This window comes from Gymnoscopelus braueri (genome assembly GCF_963280865.1).
Source record: "Gymnoscopelus braueri genome assembly, chromosome: 16".
Classification (NCBI taxonomy): Eukaryota; Metazoa; Chordata; class Actinopteri; order Myctophiformes; family Myctophidae; genus Gymnoscopelus; species Gymnoscopelus braueri.
This window is the reverse complement of record NC_137616.1, coordinates 44,939,930-44,960,187: the sequence shown is the minus strand read 5'-3', so window position 1 is coordinate 44,960,187 and position 20,258 is coordinate 44,939,930. Positions and strand designations below refer to the sequence as shown.

The window sequence follows — 20,258 nt, the reverse complement described above, 5'->3', positions numbered from 1 at the left end:
GTGTGTGTACCAGTAGAGTGGGCGTGGCTTTTAGTGTGTGTACCAGTAGAGTGGGCGTGGTCTATGCTCTCCTCCAGTCGGGTGGCGGTGGGCGCGGTCGACGACGACGACGACAGCGAGGAGGCGGGGCCAGAGGCCGCGGAGGCGGAGCTGCTCCAGCCCTCCTGCGACATCTCGTGGATGGGGCTCAGCTGGAGCCGCTGCTGCGTGGCGCCGGGGGCGGAGTCAGGCTGAGGAGGCGGAGTCTCGTCGCAGGGAGGTTGGCTCGCCGCCGCCTGTGATCGCCGGTGCTCCGTCAGGTCCTCAGTTAGGCCTCCCCGGGAAGCTACGCACAAAACTAAATGCATTATAATATACCTAAATCAATGCCATTTGGGCCGCAACGGTTAAGAAGGTAGGGTAAGTTATATTTTTGGTTAAAAATACTTTATCCTTTTAACAAAAACATTTTTGTTAAAATGTTTAAAGTATTCATTGATATCCAGCTCTTTAGTAAACAGAAAATAAATGTTCAGGTGGGTGAACAATCAGGAGAGAGTACCCATTTATCAACTTTAAATGTATGGTGTTCCAGTTCCAATTGTGTCTGCTCATGTCTTTGTGTCATCACTTCCAATTTCACTTTGTTTATCCTGTATGAGTTCCCTCTCCTGATTGGATAGCATTGGTATCCCGACCTGAAAATTACATTTCTGTTCAGTAACAGGAGTCTCCCAGTCTCTTCAGCTCTTTAATTAACTCTTTAACTGACAGATTGAAATTGTAAGTGTCACCCCAGTGCCAGCGAAAACTAGTGTTTTTTACCTACCTTTGAAAAATCATGAAATATTTTCTGTGAGCACTGTCCGCACGGTGATCCCTCTCGTTACACGCACAGGGATCTCGTAGAATTTGGATGTTTTGCCAAAAATACATAGTAAAACACAGGAGCCGAGATACAGAATATTTCCCTAATATTTTAACAGGGAAGTGAATGGAGCAGCAAGTCTTTGGATTTGCGTTCTCCTGGTTCTGAGTGAATAACGAAAAAATAATAATGTGTAAAAGCGATATAATGCATTGTTATTATTTATTTGTATTATTAACCTGTGTTAGGTGTACGCGGTGGCCTCTGGCTTGCGGCTCTGTTGCAGGGAGTCGACGCCATCTTGGCGGCCGCGGCAAAGTCGCAGGTGTTGTCAGGAACGGAAAACAGGGTCTTGTTCTGGTAGCCGTACACCGTCATCTCCTCACTCATAGACTCCGTCTTCTCTGGAAAACTCTGGAGAGAGCGAGGGAGGGATCAAACACACACAGTGTATTGATCACTGCGAGTACTTTAGGCACATTTTGATGCCAATACTTTTACTCAAGTACATTTTGAATTCCGGACTTTTACAGAGTATTTCTACATTGCAGTATTGATACTTTTACTAAGTAAAAAATGTGAGTACTTTTTCCGCCACTGTTGATAAGTGAACAATAAAGACAGATGAAGAGAGGTTTTATTTAAAGAAACCAACCTTATTATTCATGGAGAGCTCAGAGTTCACTGCACCTTAAAAAAACACACACCACAATGTTTAGATATCTGAACATGCATGCAAGTGTGCGTACGCGCACATTTTATACATCTGAACACACACACACACACACACACACACACACACACACACACACACACACATCATAATGTTTAGATATCATTCATTCATTCATACACTTTTTATATATACACACACACACACACACATCATAATGTTTAGATATCATTCATTCACACACTTTTTATATATCTGAACACACACAGGTTAGACTTGTGACATTAACCCATTAAAACCTGAAGCCGATTCTACAAATGTCTCCTAAATCCTAACAGTTTTCTGAAAAACGTATGTTGCTATATCAGTGGTACTTAATCTTTTTCATGCCAAGGACCCCCAAAATTATATGCATTTGGCCGGCACCCCATCTCAAAATATGTTGTTCCAGGGACCCCCCAGAAGCAAAGATTTGAGTTAAAAATGTTTGCTTTAAAAAAAAATATATATATATATATATTCAAAGATTTGCACACATTTTCACGAGTGCCGCGCTACGAGCTTGTAGATCTGCTATTTTTGAATAGCCAGAGTGTAAAATAATGTTTTTTAGCTCAAATCTAAAAATGACACAGATGCGTTCCAGGTCTTAATGTTGTTAACCACATAAAGCCTATATCAGTGATCTTCAATAGAGGATAAGGTGGGCACCAATTATTTGTGTGATAGGAACTGTTTGCTGTCGTTTGTTTTGTTTTACATTAACCACTTGAACCCTAGCAGCATCCCTATTCTTTGGTGTAGAGGTCAAACGGAGCATACCAAGTACAGAGCCAAAAGGCCAAGTTTTGTATTTTCCATCATATGATGGAGTATACATTTTGCATGAGTTGTATAGCTGTGAAATCGGGTATTTTCCATTGGGCAAACTATGATAGATAAACATTATACACCGATGTGTGTATTCTTTCTCAATGCAAACCTTGGAGCTTTTATAGAGTTCAGTGTGTACTACTGTTAAAACACTTTGTGTGCCAAAAACGGTCCGGACCGTTTTTGAGAATCCAAACGAGGAGTGCCGAAAACGGTCCGGACCGTTTTTTGACCCAATTTTATTTGTATACGTGGGGCGCTCTAACGAAACTTTGGGATCATCCAAGGAGTTTCTGAGAAGGAGAGGCCGGATGTGGATCCATGTCAAAAAATCCTTCCGGTCGGCCGCTCCAATGTTAACTCCTTGACTAAAAGCTTAATATCTCCATTTCTTTTTAACGTGGTGGAAGCGAGCCATTTTCGATCGGCGATCACTCTGCAATGGAGGGTCGCGTTAGAAATATTATTGTTCCAGGCGTTAGTCGGGACCCTCCGCCGTCTCGCACGCACGCACGCTTTGTTTACATGCACTTCCGCGTCGGGGCTTCTACAACACGAAACATATCAACGTAAGTGGATGGAAGAATAGCCGGCACTGAACGTATGATATTTTAATAAACCTCTGGCACCCAATGTGTTAAAACACTTTGGAGCTGATAATGGTTCACAAAGAAGTGTATCAGGGAGGGAGGGTTTCTCTAGCTGTAGGGGTCGTTAATTGTTTTGCTGTAAATGTGTTATTTTCGGAAGTATTGAGGGTTTAAGTGGTTAAATGCCTGAAAATACAGGGATAGTTCCCCCCCAAAATGACTTTTTTTTCCTATGGATTAGTCACCCCATGGTTGCATTCCTAAGCCAATCATTTGATGACCGGCAGCGGTTCCGGTAGGAGACACAAAGAGTCTCCCTTTGTGTCTCCTACCGGAACCGCTGCCTACCGGTCCGCTGGTCATCACCTTAGGAATGTGTGACAAAAACAACAAAATATCCATGAATTCAAGTCTCCATGGTCTCCAACCTTTTTGGGTGAACTATACCTTTAACATGAATCCAACATATTAATAGAAAAGATAAACAAACACATTAAGACAACACTGATGACATTGCTGTCAAACAAGTCGATGAAACGTATCTATGGTTATGAAATGTATGAAAAATGTTTCATCTGTAACACAATGTTATGCCATATGTAGACCCCTGCTTACATTGAACAAGCCTACACGATGCTGTGACGACATAAAAATATAAGCATTTGCTATATCATATGTTTATATTTGCTATATTTTAGATTTTAGTTTAGAACAGAACATTTTCAAACTAGGTCTGTATAGCAGTGGTTCTCAACGTAGGGCCTGGGGACCACCAAGGGGTCCAAATGGACCCTTACAGGTCTGTAACTCTGAGAGTGTACAAATGGAACCTTACAGGTCTGTAACTCTGAGAGTGTACAAATGGAACCTTACAGGTCTGTAACTCTGAGAGTGTACAAATGGAACCAAATGGACCCTTACAGGTCTGTAACTCTGAAGGCGGTTACACACCAGCAAATATGCGAATATACGCAAAATTCGGACTCGTTCCGAATAATTAAAAGACGCTTTTTTTGCTCCGCGAAACTGGTGTGGAAGCTTGCATTGACTTTATAAGGGTTAAAAGAAAAACGTATTATTCGGATGAAAAAAAATCGCCCCGGTGTGTAAGGACCTTGAGAGTGTACAAATGGCCCTTACGGGTCCATTTGGTTCTATTTGTACTGTACTGTGTTAAATTAACAGAGGATTTTACAGTAGGGATGCACTGATGTATCGGCCGATATTCACTGCCATCGGCATATCTGCAAATAAGATGACATTCGCAGATGGCAGAAGGCGATATTTGTTCTTGTGAAGCATGCATTTTTACTGCTATGTTGGTGTGTTGGTTATCTGCATACCAGGCTGAAGATTTGGAACAGTTTTTTTTTATAATGAAAATGTATTTATTTCCCCTGGCATAAAAGGGGGAATAATTTAATAAATTACTTTTCTTTTACAATTATCTTATCTATTTTCTTTTTTTTTTAATCATGAAAATGTGTGCAAATCTATATAAATATACATCTTTAACTCAAATCTTTGCTTCTGGGGGTCCCTGGAACAAAACATTTTGAGATGGGGGGGTCCACATACAAATACATATCATTTTGGGGGTCCTTGACATGAAAAAAAGTTAGAGAACCACTGATATCATAGCAACATAAGTTTAAAAAATCATAGTAATAACTGTTAGGATTTAGAAGACATTTGTAGAATCCCCCAGAAAGCAAAGATTTGAGTAAAAAAAATATCAAAGATTCAAAGATTTGCACAAATTTTGTGGATTAAAAAAATAAAGCTCAAATCTAAAATGACACAGTTCTGCGTTCCCGGTCTTGCTGTGTTAAAAGGCATTACCTGGTTGTGGAGGCCGAAAACGCCGCGCCTCATGCAAGCTGCCTTCCTGTGAGGCCCCACCTGCACCTCGCTGCTTGTACCTGTATGCAGGGATTAAAGTAAGAGTTGATCCCATACCGATCAGGGGTGTAATACTACATTTTAACAGCGATTCGATACACGTCACGATACATGGTTGATGATACGATACATGGACGATATTGGTTCATTCGTGGCGATACGATACTATTTGATGATTTACGATTGAATGATTTAAAATAGACACAGTAACTATTTAGCAAAACAAAAATAATCTGTTTGAAACATGTGGATAGTGCAGGTTTTTTAAAGGGAAAAAAATATTATTATATATGGATATTAATGAGTAAACAGTGATTCTCTGGCAAATATATGGACATTGTATTTGAACACATATGGACAAATATAGCTCGGCTCTGGGCTCCTTAAGCTGGCGGGGGGAGTGTAGCACCCAGGATCACTTAGACAATTGGCACTGGGTGAAAAAGGGTTGCAAAGTCGTGGGATAGAAAAAAAAATAAGACTGAAATCAGTCTTACAGACAAATAAACCTTCTAGTGTGTGTGTGTGTGTGTGTGTGTGTGTGTGTGTGTGTGTGTACCCAGCATGTTGTGTGTGTGTAGACTCGTCTTGCATGTCTTCATAGACCGTAAAGGGGACGGACAGCTGTTCCTCCATCTCACCGCTCTCTGATCTGGACGCCTGGAAACATGATCAACACCACATTTATTTAAACCTCACTGTCCTACATAAAGACATTAATTTAAACCCCTCTATCCTACATGCAATAATATTTCGAGGATTTAAATGTCCGTATTATGACGTATTTCCTAGTGAAACGTCCAATCACAGCGATGGGGGCAGGGTTGAACCTTCCACACATCCACAAGGGGGCAGTGGTACATCGGAGTACTTTTTCCATAATATCCATAATACATACAAGCTCCGCAAAGACCCGCCCTTGGAAACGCCCCGCCTGCCTCTGAAACGCCCCTCCAACCTCTTTTTCGCCGTCGATAAAGTACGGTTTTGGACCGCGACGGAGGGGCTCAGTCTCAAGCGAACTTGAGCCACGTTAAGGCAGCCTGAGGGCGCCAAAGCGTGCGAGTTGCTATGCCGAACGTTGCGATGTTCGCTTTGAGACTACTCAGCCCCGTCCGAGTTACGTACCGATAGGCAGAAAAATCGTAAATGATGTCGTAGGGAGCGTTTGCCCCAACTCGCCAGGCTCTCCCTGCGTTAAGGCCAATCAGAGGCAGGCGGGGCGTTTCCGAGGGCGGGTCTTTGCGGAGCTTTATGGAGCATTACACGGCTGGCGGTGGGTGCGGTCTACGTACCTGTGAGAGGTGTAGGGGGGCGGGGCCTGCTGCGACTTCCTGCTGTGACCTCCTGATCAGTATCTCTTTAAGACGTAGTTTTTCCTGCTCAACCTGAGCGAGTCTCTCTGAGGGAACACACACACACACACACACACACAACTATTAACACATTGCCTGCCAAAGACGCATATATGCGTCCATTAAAAATAAATCATGTCTTTAGTGATTATGCTAGAGGGTGCTCTTCGCCAACCTATGAATGATTTCTTCACTGCTAGAGAAGGATAGAACCGGAAATGACGTCATCCAATAATACCGATGCCCTGGTCATCAAATTATTGGCTCATGAATGCGACAAAAACTAAAAAATCTCCATGAATTCAAGGCTTCACGGGGTGTGTAATTGATAGAAACGTTTTTTTTGGTGAACTACTCCTCCAATGCTATATTTAAAACATTCACTTATAGTCTCCTCAGTGAAGTCTTCCTTGGATTACGTAAGCGTTGTTTTGGAGTTCATAAATCTATTTTATTTGTATATAGTTCTAAGGTGGCCTCCTATAGAGGCTATGCGTATGACATCATCGTACCCGGAAGTTATGCGGGAAAGCCTACTGAGTGGCAAAAAACTACTTTCTGGCCTTGACAGCCCACACATCCAAACAGAAAAGTCCTATCTGATTGTATTAAACGACGTTAAACTCACCAACATGGCAGCTGTACGGAAAGCTTGAATTATCCTCTTTCTATCTGCTTTTTTAGTTTTTGTTTCATAACAAGACTCTCTATTTACTCGATGTAATTTTTTTTTTTTTTTTTTAACATGGTATTTTGTTTTCTTTAAAACCTGGAAAATGTTTTGTTCTCTTTGTGACAGAACGCTAGGTTCCACTGATCCAAGCCGCAACACAATTGATTGATCGATTAAAAAAAAACATGCTCTGAAAATGCAACGCGGCCCACCGGCCGCGAACACTTGCACAATTTGTCAAGTGGACCCAAGTGATCCAGAAAAGGTTGAGGACCGCTGGGATATTGGATCAGGGATGTGGAGAGAATAACACATCTCCATGAATTCAAGGCTTCCTGAGGTAGTGGTTTTGGGGGGTGACCTTCCCCTTTAAATGTCATGATTGTCAGTACCTTCGACTTGGCGTTTCTTTCCGTCAAAGTAGATCTGGGCTCTCAGCTCCTCGAAGCTGAACTCCACCGCCGCCTCTCCCTTCAACTGCTCCTTGCAGTACATAGGCCGCACGTTGTCTCCGCCCCTTTCCTCAAGCCCCGCCTCCTCCAAGGAACTGAGGTGGACAAAGTGCATCGTTGCGGTCGAGTGGAAAACCTCTGTGTCTCCAAAACTGTTACTTTTTTTTAAAGAAACGGTGAGAACGGCAGATCTACAAGCTCACAACGCGTCGCATTTGCGACGCGTTGCGAGCTTGTAGATCTGCCGTTTTCACAGAGAAACTCTTGTATGACGAAGTAGGGCATTAATTTACAAAATATGGAAATACAGACAGAGACAATATCAGCAATGTTGGGCGTGTGACACTGACAAAATGTGTTCACACTGTTTGTGTGCGTGTGTGTGTGTGTGTGTGTGTGTGTGTGTGTGTGTGTGTGTGTGTGTGTGTGTGTGTGTTACCCAGTAGGTTGCGTGTGTGTAGACTCGTCTTGCATGTCTTCATAGACAGTAAAGGGGACGGACAGCTGTTCCTCCATCTCACTGCTCTCTGATCTGGACGCCTGGAAACATCAACACCATATTTATTTAAAACCTCACTGTCCTACATAAAGGCATTGATTTAAACCTCACTGTCCTATGTCTTTCAACATGGGGTTTAAATAAAGCCAACACAAAAATGTATGAAAAACTAAGCCTTTTCCAAAAATACAAAATAAACAACACTAGCAAACTCATATTAAAAACTAATCAAAAACAAAATGAAAATAAAAGAGGAATCAAAAGCTCAAAACTATAATAACCTTGGTCTACGTACCTGTGGGAGGTGCCTGGGAACACTGGTTGGAATGGCCAGCGTATTACCAGTCTGCTCATAACGACAAAACACAACGGGAAAGTACGTTTAAACTAAACTGTCAAGAGTGAGGCTCATCCTTTTGAATTATTATTCATTATATGATGACATATTTGTGCTAATGGTTAACCCATTAAGACCTGGAACGCGTCACTTTGGATTTCTTTTGCTATTCAAAAATATCAGATCTGATATTTTAGAAAAATCTTGAATATTTGTTTTTTTGTTTTTTCCAAAAAAACGTTAGGATTTAGAAAACATTTTTAAGAATCGCCTCAGGTCTTAATGGGTTAACAGGGAGGTCGACCGACTGATGGTCCATCAGACCAAGGTAAACTTTTCGGATCTTCAGATGTCTTCCCTCAGTCCCAGCGTGTGTGTGTGTGTGTGTGTGTGTGATGTGTTATGATTCAAATTGTGAATGAACAATTGCGGTGCAGCCGTATATAATAGAATATTTGACGCTTTCAATGTGGACAAGTGTCCTAACTTGACACTCGGCTCTTTGCATCGGTCAGGGCCTAATAGCGGCACCATGAAACGTTCCTCTTCTACCCCGGTTCACTAAACAAGTGCTGACATTTTTACCATTGAGCTAATAGAGCCTGCCTGCTTGCTAAGGGGATAAATTTAATCTTGACCATCAGGTCAAAATTCATGTCAGATCCTGTGTCTAGGTGAGACATGACCTTTTGACACTATCTAAATGTCTCAATAGAAGAGCACACTGGAGACAAAATACAAAGAGTCAACCAACCCAATTGTATTGACACTAAGGTCTCAGAGGCACTGGCCCGTCGGGCAAGCACAGGTCATGTTCTACTTGCCCAAAAAGTTAATCGTCCATTATAAAATGATAGGCAGAAGTTATGCTTGTAGAACAAATTGATGATAAATCCAATTGATAACTGCAGAGTTGCGACAGTCAGAACAGAATGAGTGCAACTGCTAGTTGTTAAAAGGTAAATTATGATGAAGATTATGAAAAGGTTCTTCATAAATAGACAATATTTAATGAAGACGGAATGCACTTGCCCGTTGGGCATCCTGAAAGGAAACTCCACTTGCCCGAACGTTTTATCTACTTGCCACGGGCAGCCGTTAGTGTCAATCACTGGTTATATTGTATTAACCCAGTAAGACCGGGAACGCAGCACGTGTGTCATTTTTAGATTTCTACGGCTATTCAAAAATAGCAGATATACAAGCTCGATATATATTTGAAAATCGTGAAAATGTGTGCGACTCTTTGAATATATATTTTATGAAGCGAACATTTGTAACTCCAATCTTTGCTTCTGGAGGTCCCTGGAACAAAATATTTTACAAATGTTCGCTTTCAAAAATATATATATATATTCAAAGATTTGCACAAATATTCAAGATTTTAGAAAAATAGTAGATCTACAAGCTCATAGCACGGCACTCGGTGCCGTGCTATGAGCTTGTAGATCTGCTGTTTTTGAATAGCCAAAGAAATCTAAAATGACACAGATGCGTTCCCGGATTGAATGGGTTAACATACTCTACCATACAGATTGGACCGAGTTACATGCATTTAAAAAAAAAAGAGTTACATAATGAGGCTTTTAAGATGTAACAATAAAGATGTCTTGACCTTGGTTACTTTCCCTGGCTGTGGTAGGCTGTGGGGTTCTGGTGCCGTAGCCCGCCGGGCTGAGTCCACATCAGATGTCTGGAAGGTTCTGCCGGGGCTCACGCTTCTAGACGAGACGCCTGACGGGAACGTAAGACAAACAACATCCTGTCAGGGCTTTGGTTCTCAAAGTGGGGTCCGGGGACCCCCAGGGGTCCCCAGCAAAAAGCGTCACTATACTTTTAACCCCTTTATCCATATTTTATACTTTGGCTGTTCAAAAATAGCAGATATACAAGCTCATAGCGCAGCACCGAGTGCCGCTTGTAGATCTGCTATTTTTAGAAAATCGTGAAAATTTGTGCAGATTTTATTTTTATTTTTAAGCGAAACATGCGCCTCAAATCTTTGCTTCTGGGGGGTCCCTGGAAAGACATATTTTGATGGGGTCTGCAGCCATCATTTTGGGGGTCCTTGACATGGAAAAGTTTGAGAACCACTGTGTCAGGGTAATACTTTTTTTTATTTATTGTGAGAGCTGTATGTTAATAATATTAGTCTCTCATAGCCAGACGATAAGAGAATCTCCTCCTTCCGATATGTGTGATGTCATCTAGGGCTGTGACCATCTGATGACATTTTAGCGATTCATTGTCATACAAATAATTGTGATCAATGATTTAATTATGTTTTTGGCGTTGAACATTGAAGCATAAGAAGAGGGACACTGGGCTATGGGAATGACACATTGAGCTATCACGGAAGAAATATATTGACAATTTCACAAATAAAAACTAGACTAAAATGTCAGGGAGGGATCTAGTGGGGAAGAGATCCAGTAGAACTAAAAGACAAGCCATTTTATGTTTGGTTGCGCTTGGGTGTTGGCTCTGAAAATAGCAGATCTACAAGCTCACAACGCGTTTGCTGTTGGGGGCACTAAGTATTCCCATTACTTGCATGATTCCTGGTACAGTTCTTTGTCACCGTGTGAATTGTCACATCGAAAGTGTATATGGACATGATGAGATTTGTTGACTCAACGTCAATTCTGTGAGTTAGATTTGGTGAGGGAAGACCGTCACTTCAGCAAAAGCGTTGTGAGCTTGTAGATCTGCTATTTTCAGCATGCAACCAAGTGTGGAAATCAGGCATTACGGCGCCATCAAGGCCCGGCAAAATATTTTTTTTCCCCCCCGACAAAATCAACTGTCGATTTAGTCGACTAAAATCTTATGCTATTTACTAAAACTAGACCAAAACATTGCAGATGACTAAAATATGACTAAAACTAAACGAAATTGCATTCAAAAGACTATGACTTAACTAAATGATTAAGACCTGAGAAGATTCTAGAAATGTCTTCTAAATCCTAACAATTTTTTGAAAGAAAAACCCATTTTTTTTTCCCCTCGATTTTTCAAAAATAGCAGATCTACAAGCTCATAGCGCGGCACTCGGTGCCGCGCTATGAGCTTGTATATCTGCTATTTTTGAATAGCCAAAGAAATCTAAAGTGACACAGAAGCGTTCCAGGTATCAATGGGTTAAATCAATCACGTTTTTTCTCATTTCTAAATATTTCCGGTAATTTCCTGAGCGTGGGAACCTGTGTATGAAGCCGATGTGCTCAGATCTCTCCTCCTCCTGCGACGATTCACACTGGTGCTGAGGGGAGCTTCTGGTGCCTCCTCCGGGGGGGCTGGACCCGAGCCAGACTGATGCCCCTGCTGCAGAACACTGTAGAACCAACCAGGACATTCTATTAAATCATCTGTTCATTTGTGAAGAATACTCTCGTATTCCAAAGTACAAATTATGAAGCATATTTTCTTTTTAACCCATTGAAACCGGGAAAGCATCATTCATCATTATTTTAGCCATATTTTATACTTTGGCTATTATAAAAAAATAGCAGATATGCAAGCTCATCACTTTGTGCTGCGCTATGAGCTGGTAGATCTGCTATTTTAGAAACATAGAAAAATGTGTGCACAATATCTTTGAATATATAAATATTTTTTATATAATATATATTAACCCATTAAGACCGGGAACGCATTTGTGTGTCATTTTTAGATTTCTTTGGCTATTCAAAAATAGCAGATCTACAAGCTCATAGCGCGGCACTCGGTGCCGCGCTATGAGCTTGTAGATCTGCTATTTTTGAATATTTTTTTTTAAAGCGAACATTTGTAAAATATTTAGTTCCAGGAACCCCCCAGAAGCAAAGATTTGAGTTACAAATGTCCGCCAAAAAAAAAAGAAAATAAATCAAATATTTGCACAACTTTTCATGATTTTTCAAAAAATAGCAGATCTACAAGCTCATAGCGTTCCCGGTCTTAAAGAGTTAACATTTTTAACTCAAGTCAAGTGGAAGTGTTCCTATGGATCCAATGTAATTATCATTTAGTCACAAGCTCCTGTTAATACTTTTCATTGGTTCAAAATTTACAGACACTTAAAACACATTCACTTTAATTTTGTTAACACATTCCCTGCCAGAGGGTTTTTTTTATTTTACTTCCCCCAGTGCCAGTGTTTAATTTTTTTTTACACAGGAGCCGAGATACAGGATTTTAAAGTAATAAGTTAACCAAGGAGTGAATGGAGCTAGAAATCTTTGGATCGTGATATCTCTGGTTCTGTGTGGATAAATTGAAAAAAAAAAACAAAAAAAAAACAAAAACTGTTATACTCGTTGATGGCAGTAAACGGGTGTATTTTTCATCAACGGTTATACTCGTGATTGGCAGGTAAAGTGTTAAAAAAGAAACTAGCAAAACTAGCCGATCTACAAGCTCACAACACATCATGATGCGACACGTTGTGAGCCTGCAGATCGGCTATTATTGCTTCCTCTGTGTAACAAACGTAGTATGACATGGTACCGTATTAATTTACATACATCCAGTGGTGGAAAGTAACAAAGTACATTTACTCAAGTACTGTACTTAAGTACACTTTTGAGGAATGTTCACTTTACTGGAGTATTTCCCATTTTCAGTACTTTTACTCCACTACATCTCAGAGGCAAATATTGTACTTTTACTCCACTACAATTATTAGAAAACTTTAGTAACTAGTTACAGTTCAGATATAAATTATGATATTAGGAAACACATAAATCACTTTAGCCCTATTTTATACATAGACTATTTGAAAATAGCAGATCTACAAGCTCACAACGCGTTGCATATGTGAGCTTGTAGATCAGCTATTTTCAAATATTTAGTACTTTTACTTTTGGTGCTTTAAGTACATTTTGATGCCAATACTTTTGTACTTTTACTCAAGTACATTTTTAATTCTGGACTTCTACTTGTAACAGAGTATTTCTATATTGCAGTATTGGTACTTTTACTTGAGTAAAGAATTTGAGTACTTTTTCCACCACTGCATATAAAGCTAAAATAATGGAGATACAAGGTTTCTGGTACCTTTGGTAGTGGAGGAGTTGGTCTGCAGGCTGGGCGTTGGAGGCCAGTCCCTGCTGGACGAGACGCAGCGCCATCTGGTGGTCCCCCTGGGACTGCAGGCACTTGGCCCAGGACAGGTAGAGGTCGGCGTTGGACACGCCGATGCCCTCCGCCTGCATGTAGCTGTACATGTCCCCCGGGGACGCACTCTGCTGGGCCTGGGGGACAAGAAAAAAACACCACCAGAGTTCATTTCCTCGACTAAAAACTATGACGAAAAAAAATTCTTTCACCGACCAAACCTAAATTAAAACTTCCATTCAATCCGGGAGAGCATCTGTGTCATTTCAAGATTTCTTTGACTATTCAAACATAGTAGATCTACAAGCTCATAGCGTGGCACCGAGTGCCGCGCTATGCTTGTAGATCTGTTATTTTTGAAAAATCTTGAACATTTGTGCATATCTTTGAATGTATGTATTTTTTAAAGCAAACTTTTGTAACTCAAACCTTTGCTTCTGGGGGGGGGGGGGTCTCTGGAACAAAACATTTTGAGACGGGGGTCTGCGGCCAAATGCATATAATTTTGGGGGGTCCTTGACATGAAAAAAGTTTGAGAACCACTGATATTACAGCAACATACGTTTTTTTCAATAAAACTGTTAAGATTTAGAAGACATTTGTAGAATCCCCAGAAGCAAAGATTTGAGTTAAAAATGTTCGCTTTAATATGTGTGTGTGTGTGTGTGTGTGTGTGTGTGTGTGTGTGTGTGTGTGTGTGTGTGTGTGTGTGTGTGTGTGTGTGTATATATATAAAAAACCGCGTTGCTCACTGCAACAAGCTCATAGGGGTTGACAAAAAAAAGAAAAAGCGTCTGAAAAGCCTAGACGAGGCTTGGTGAACGGTGTGTCATTTTACCAGTTGCAGTGGTGGAAAGTAACTAAGTACATTTACTTAAGTACTGTACTTAAGTAAACTTTTGAAGTATTTGTACTTTACTTCAGTATTTCAAATTTCCAATACTTTTACTTCTACTCCACTACATCTCAGAGGCAAATATTGTACTTTTACTCCACTACAATTATTTGAAAACTTTAATTAGTAGTTACTTTTCAAGTATAAAGTATGATATTATGAAACATACATTAACCACTTTATCCCTATTTTATACATAGGCTATTTGAAAATAGTCGATCTACAGATCTGCTATTTTCAAACATTCTAATACTTTTTGATGCCAATACTTTTGTACTTTTACTCAAGTAACATTTTGAGCACAGGCCTTTTACTTGTAACAAAGAATGTTTATATTGTGGTATTGGTACTTTTACTTAAGTAAAATATCTGAGTACTTCTTCCACCACTGACCAGCTGAATCCAGAGGTTGACGTAGCGAGTATCGTTGTTGTAGTTGTGTTGGTTGGCGAACTCGATGACGGCTCTCTCTAGCAGCTCATTGACTTTACTGCCCTTTCCGCCCTGTGGGAACACTTGCCACGCCCATTTGATGTACCTGAATGGGAACACACACACACACACACACACACACACACACGTCACTATTATTACATAATCACCTAACCGCAATTATTTGAGATAATCGTCCAGAATTGTTTTCATGTTGAAAATGTTTCATATTGTTCGCATGGTGAGCTTGTAGATAGTCTATTTTTGCTACTTTTTGTGTGTCACCGTAATATATTAGGGCTTAATTTCCACACCAAAGAAAACAAAAAAGTTTAAATATGGAGATACAAGGTTTCTGCCTAACAGCAACAACATTGTGATGAATAATATATATTTTTTTAAAGTGTATCAATGAGCATATTGTGTAGTGATGAATAATTAAAAAAATATATATTAATAGGAATGCAAAATGAATCAGTCATCATATCAGCATCGGCAATGCCAGCCTTAAAAATGCAATGTCAGTATCGAACCGATATCAAAATAATGTATTGGTTTTATTTTATCTGATCATATTTATGTTTGAACGTGACGCCGAAAAAGCCTTTTGTGATCATGATTGAAGCCAGCTGATTCACATTGTTTGAACTAAGAATGCACTGTTTATTAGAATTCTGCATCATTCTAATCTGCACACAGAATCACAGTTACTGTATAACAGGTGTACGGTAAAGCCTACTGGAAACGTCTATTAGTATCGGTATCTATATTTGGTCGATTAGACCGTGTAATTAATCAAAGGCTGATGAAGGCCTGAGTAGCGTTTTGTCATGACTGCTGCTGCTGTGGTCAATTCAAAACTTCAAAGACAAATTCACCTTGTGAGTGCGGGCTGTTTCTATAAGACCAGGGATCTTCAACAGGGGGTCCGAGGACCCCTAGGGGTTCGGGTCCTCAGAGTTACTACAGGGGGGGCCGCCAAATCTTTGTGTGATAGGATAATGAACCCTAGCGTCCCTATTCTGAGGGGAATTTTAGCCAAAAATAGCAGATCTACATGCTCACAACGCCTCGCACCGCAACTTTTTCTTTTTTCACGGATGCACAGTGAAACACCCAGTGATTACCAACTATCAGGGGATAGATCATACTGGAGATATAAATATTCTGTGACTTCTTCAAAAAAGGTAAGAAAATCGGGGGGAAAAAACGCTGGCAGTGGGAGGCACGCAGCCAGAAATAAGTCTGACAGTGAAAGAGTTAATGAATGGCGTATTGATGGATATTAGTCTCACCTGTCCCAGACATCCAGCAGCGCGTCTCCAGTCTGCGCACGGAGTTGTGCTTCAAACAATCTGAAGGAAATGAAGAAAGACATTCAATCAATTTGTTGAACCAGTGTTGTCCAGTAATCCTATTCTCAGGATGTCAGCCAGTGTTGATTTCGTCGACTAAAACTGTGACGAAAAATGTTCGTCGACGTCTACCTTTTTTCACTGAGGAAAACGAAATAAAAACGAAATAAAAACTAAGTTATGATGACTAAAAAACTAAATATACTGACAATTTCGTGAGCAAATAAAAACTAGACTGAATTGTTAAGGAGGTACTAGTGGAGAAGACATTCAGTAGAACTAGAAGTCATTTTATGTTTGGTTGCGCTTGGGGTGTTGCATTCTGAAAATAGCAGATCTACAAGCTCACAACGCGTCGCGCTGCGACGCGTTGTGAGCTTGCAGATCGGCTATTTTCAGAATGTAACCAAGTGTAAAATCAGCCATTATGACGCCATCGAGGCACTGCCAAAATAACTTTTTGTCGACAAAAACAACTGCAGATTTAGTCGACTAAAATCGTATGATATTTAAACTAGACTAAAACTAAAACTTTTCAGATGACAAAAATATGACTAAAACTAAACAGAATTGTATTCAAAAGACTATGTACAAAAACTAAACACAAATTTGCTGTCAAAATCAACACTGGTGTCAGCCTGTGACATCAGCCATCTAGAACAGTCAGGTGTCTAGGACAAATCTATGATATCACTGTCGGGGGGGAAACCTCGTACAGTATGTGTAGGCCTGTCACAATTATTACATAGTCACCTAATTGCAATTATTTGAGATAGTCGCAACTAATAGTCATAATCTCCAATCGTTTCTACGTAGAAAAATGTTCAGATATGATATATGTGTATTTTAGTTATTGGTACATAAAACTAATCTTTAGTCAAGTGTAAACAACTGGTTCGCAACAATATGTTATAGAACCTTACGGTTCTATAACATATAACTCAAATGGAACCAAATGGACCCCTATGGGTCTATAACGTATAACTCAAATGGGACCAAATGGACCCTTACGGGTCAATTTGGTTCCATTTGCACGCGCTCAGAGTTAAATTAACACTGGTAATTCTACAGTGTAGATTAGGGTCCCAGAGAATGGAATCTAATGGGGGTCCGTGGTCTAAATGCATCTCAAAATGGTGGTCCCTGAAATTAACAAAAAAAGGCAGAGAATCACAGATGTATACATACTCTCTTTGCTGCTGGATGTCAGCTGATGTTGATCCACCTGGGAGGTCCAATCCAGATGGATTATACCTCTGCTCTCCTTCAGCCATGGCTAGTAGAAGAGCACAATGTACAATTCAGGCATTATTTAAGCAGACACTCTTAATTCAGAGCCATTTACAGTAAGCAAGGTAAACACGAGGGAATTACATCAAATGCATAGAGATAGTAATCTAGGATCATAGGTAAACCAAGAACCTATCATCAGTCTACAACAGGGGTGGGCAACTTTGATGATGGGGAGGACCACTATATTTCCACACTCACTCCAGAGGGCCACACATTGCATATACTGTCGGGCCAATTCTATGTCACACAAAAGTAGCAAAAATAGCCGATCTACAAGCTCAAAAAGCGACGAGTTTTGAGCTTGTAGATCTGTTATTTTTGCATTGGAATCCTGTTTTTTGTTTTTGGCCAGTTTTCAATTGGAATACTGAAAAAGTTAAATTTTGTATTTAACTTCAAATGCATTTAGTTATACTTATGTTAACTTTATTAACTTAAATACAAGTACATTGGACATAAAAAAAGACAATAGAATTTTAATTCTAGTCACTCACAGTGGTGTAGTATTACGTTCTTTAGTTTTTTACTTAAGTATAAATAAGTATAAATAAATTGCTGATCTACAAGTTCACATTAACGCATCGTGGTGTTGTGTGAGCTTGTAGATCGTCTTTTTTCTAAAAAAGAAAAACATTTCATAATTTGAATTATTAATAATCAAAATATGCAAAGTACGGTAACTAAAGCTGTCAAAATGCACTGTGGAGTAAAAACTACAACATTTGCCTCTCAGATGCACTGGTGTAGAAATATAAAGTCTCAAGAAATGGAAATAAGCAAAGTAAAGTCAGAAAGCACTTTGAAATGGTACTACCGTACAAGAAGTGAGGGCACGGAAGAGTGGGCACCTCGATGTAAAATGTGTTATTTTGTCCCCAAAAAAATACAATATTTGAAACATGCCCTTCAGCTTCTTGTGTATGCGCAAAATGACTGGCTATACAGGTTTTGTAGCAATTCTAGAAATAGACCTTAGGAATAGTTCACCGAAAAAAATACAGATTTTCTATCAATTATACGCCCCATGAAGCCTTGAATTTATGGAGATGTTTTTGTTTTTGTCTCTTTGGTGAGCCAGTAATTTGATGACCGGCAGAGTCTCTAGCAGGAAACTCAATTAAACTGCATTTAAGCCGGTCATGAAATGATTGTCTCAGAAATGCGACAAAAACTAAAAAAATCTGTTAATTCAAGGCTTCATTGGGTGTGTAATTGATAGAAAATATTTCATTTTTTTTTGGTGAACAACTCCTTTAACTGTCAAATGTTCAACCATGTTCTAATCATGTATACTAATCACATTACTTAGATAGTTTTCCAATTATCATTATTATTATTATTATATGTTCGGCAAGCGACGCCGTCGGCTTCAGTGTCTAGACTAGCCTTGGATCAAGACCATCATAGATGTATTTTATCGATTTTCACATTTGCATATCTATGATAGTCTTGGGCTTTACCCCCCAGAATGCCCTGCACGTTCACCCGTAAAGTCTGCATTTCTCCAAACATGTACATACGCAAAATATAAGGTGCTTAAACGGTAGCCACGGATGTTAGCTCGGAATTCGGAGTCTGTGTGCAATGTATTAGTCCATAGTTTTCAATAGATATGTGTTTTAATCCCGTCTGTGCCTGAACGCCATTTTTCACCTAGCTTACTTCCAGTTTACATTGAGTGTAATGCCGGCTTTAACCTGATGCGCCCCGTCACCACCACCCTTTGAGGAATACAGGGAACTTCTGACAGAATCCGACACAGACGGGATTAAAACAGATCTATTGCAAAATACAGACTAATACAGTGAACAACAAATGTCCCGAATGTCTAGTTAACATCCGTGGCTACCGGTTAGATACTTAATATGATTGTTTTGAACATGTGAGGAGATGTACGGGCTTTTCGCGCGGATGTTCAGTGACTATTGGGGGGATTGAGACCAAGACTATCATAGATACGAAAGTAAAAGTCAAGACTCGATCAAATACATCTATGACAGACTTGATCCAAGTCCAAACAACCGACACACATCTTTACAAATCACATTTTAATCACGTTTCAACACACCTAGGAACGTTGTTCAAATCTGATTCACAAAAATAACATCTTTATTCAAATTAACAGTTCCATTTTTCAACTCTTGGGAGAGATTCAACAAAGAAATTAATTTTACTGAATTGCATATCAACAACTATAGCAAATCTACGCGTTGCGATGCAACGCGTTGTGAGCTTGTAGATCTGCTATTATTAAGCAAAACACACCCAAAATGTCCATGGCCAAAACACCAACGCCAGGTTGAACACTGTTAAACAAACCCACGGATATGATAAATAACAACGTTATTATGTTATCTCTCTTACCGTTTGGAGCTGGAATGTTGTTTTATTCAATGTTTTCGTCGTTCAAACCTCTCTGTAAACGTTAACAAACAAACCGCTGCCACCAAACGTTTGAACTGACGTCTTGACGTGTGTGCGTAGTCTGCGTGATAAGTAGAGAAGAGACGTAACGTAATGACGTCACATCTGGTTTGACCCTCCATTACGCTCTGATAATAATAATAATAATACATACGATTTATATAGCACTTTTCTAGATACTCAAAGTCACTATATTCTGTCAGTACTTTTTTTCTGAAGAACTGGGGAAAATAGCAGATCTACAATCTCACTAAATGTGAGCTTGTAAATCTGCTGTTTTTCTGAGATGTTTTCATCTCTTTTTGACTACCCCATATTACAATTTTTTTTTAAAAACTAAAGCTAAACTAAATCTATAGAACTAAAGCTAACTAAAGCGTTTTCGATGAATTGAGTATATAGGACCCCAATGGAAACAAGCCATAGTGCTTTCTTGGGTTTAAAATCCTCTTAACAGACCTTGTATTGAACTGTAGGCCTACTTCACTGTGTTTTATTAATTGTTTGTTTAATTGTTTGTTTAATTAATTAATTCAATCAATCAATCAAAGACTAAAACTA

At 39.7% G+C, this 20,258-nt stretch overlaps 1 protein-coding gene across 2 annotated transcripts in view; it reads right to left on the bottom strand.

Moving 5' to 3' along the window:
* Positions 1-19,745, bottom strand: part of bub1ba (BUB1 mitotic checkpoint serine/threonine kinase Ba) — a 34,344-nt gene extending 14,599 nt beyond the window's left edge. For both annotated transcript variants that reach the window (XM_080453775.1, XM_080453776.1), the window contains exons 1-16: positions 19,638-19,745; positions 17,169-17,256; positions 15,921-15,980; positions 14,587-14,731; positions 13,239-13,435; positions 11,405-11,535; positions 9,817-9,935; positions 8,160-8,210; positions 7,805-7,905; positions 7,306-7,460; positions 6,181-6,287; positions 5,445-5,545; positions 4,826-4,905; positions 1,503-1,537; positions 1,087-1,261; positions 44-325 (exon numbers count right to left, since the gene is read on the bottom strand). In XM_080453775.1, coding sequence (XP_080309901.1) covers positions 44-325; positions 1,087-1,261; positions 1,503-1,537; positions 4,826-4,905; positions 5,445-5,545; positions 6,181-6,287; positions 7,306-7,460; positions 7,805-7,905; positions 8,160-8,210; positions 9,817-9,935; positions 11,405-11,535; positions 13,239-13,435; positions 14,587-14,731; positions 15,921-15,980; positions 17,169-17,254 — 1,825 coding nt within the window. In that variant the 5' untranslated portion in view covers positions 17,255-17,256; positions 19,638-19,745. The remainder of the gene's footprint in view (positions 1-43; positions 326-1,086; positions 1,262-1,502; positions 1,538-4,825; positions 4,906-5,444; positions 5,546-6,180; positions 6,288-7,305; positions 7,461-7,804; positions 7,906-8,159; positions 8,211-9,816; positions 9,936-11,404; positions 11,536-13,238; positions 13,436-14,586; positions 14,732-15,920; positions 15,981-17,168; positions 17,257-19,637) is intronic.
* Positions 19,746-20,258: the final 513 nt, after the last annotated feature.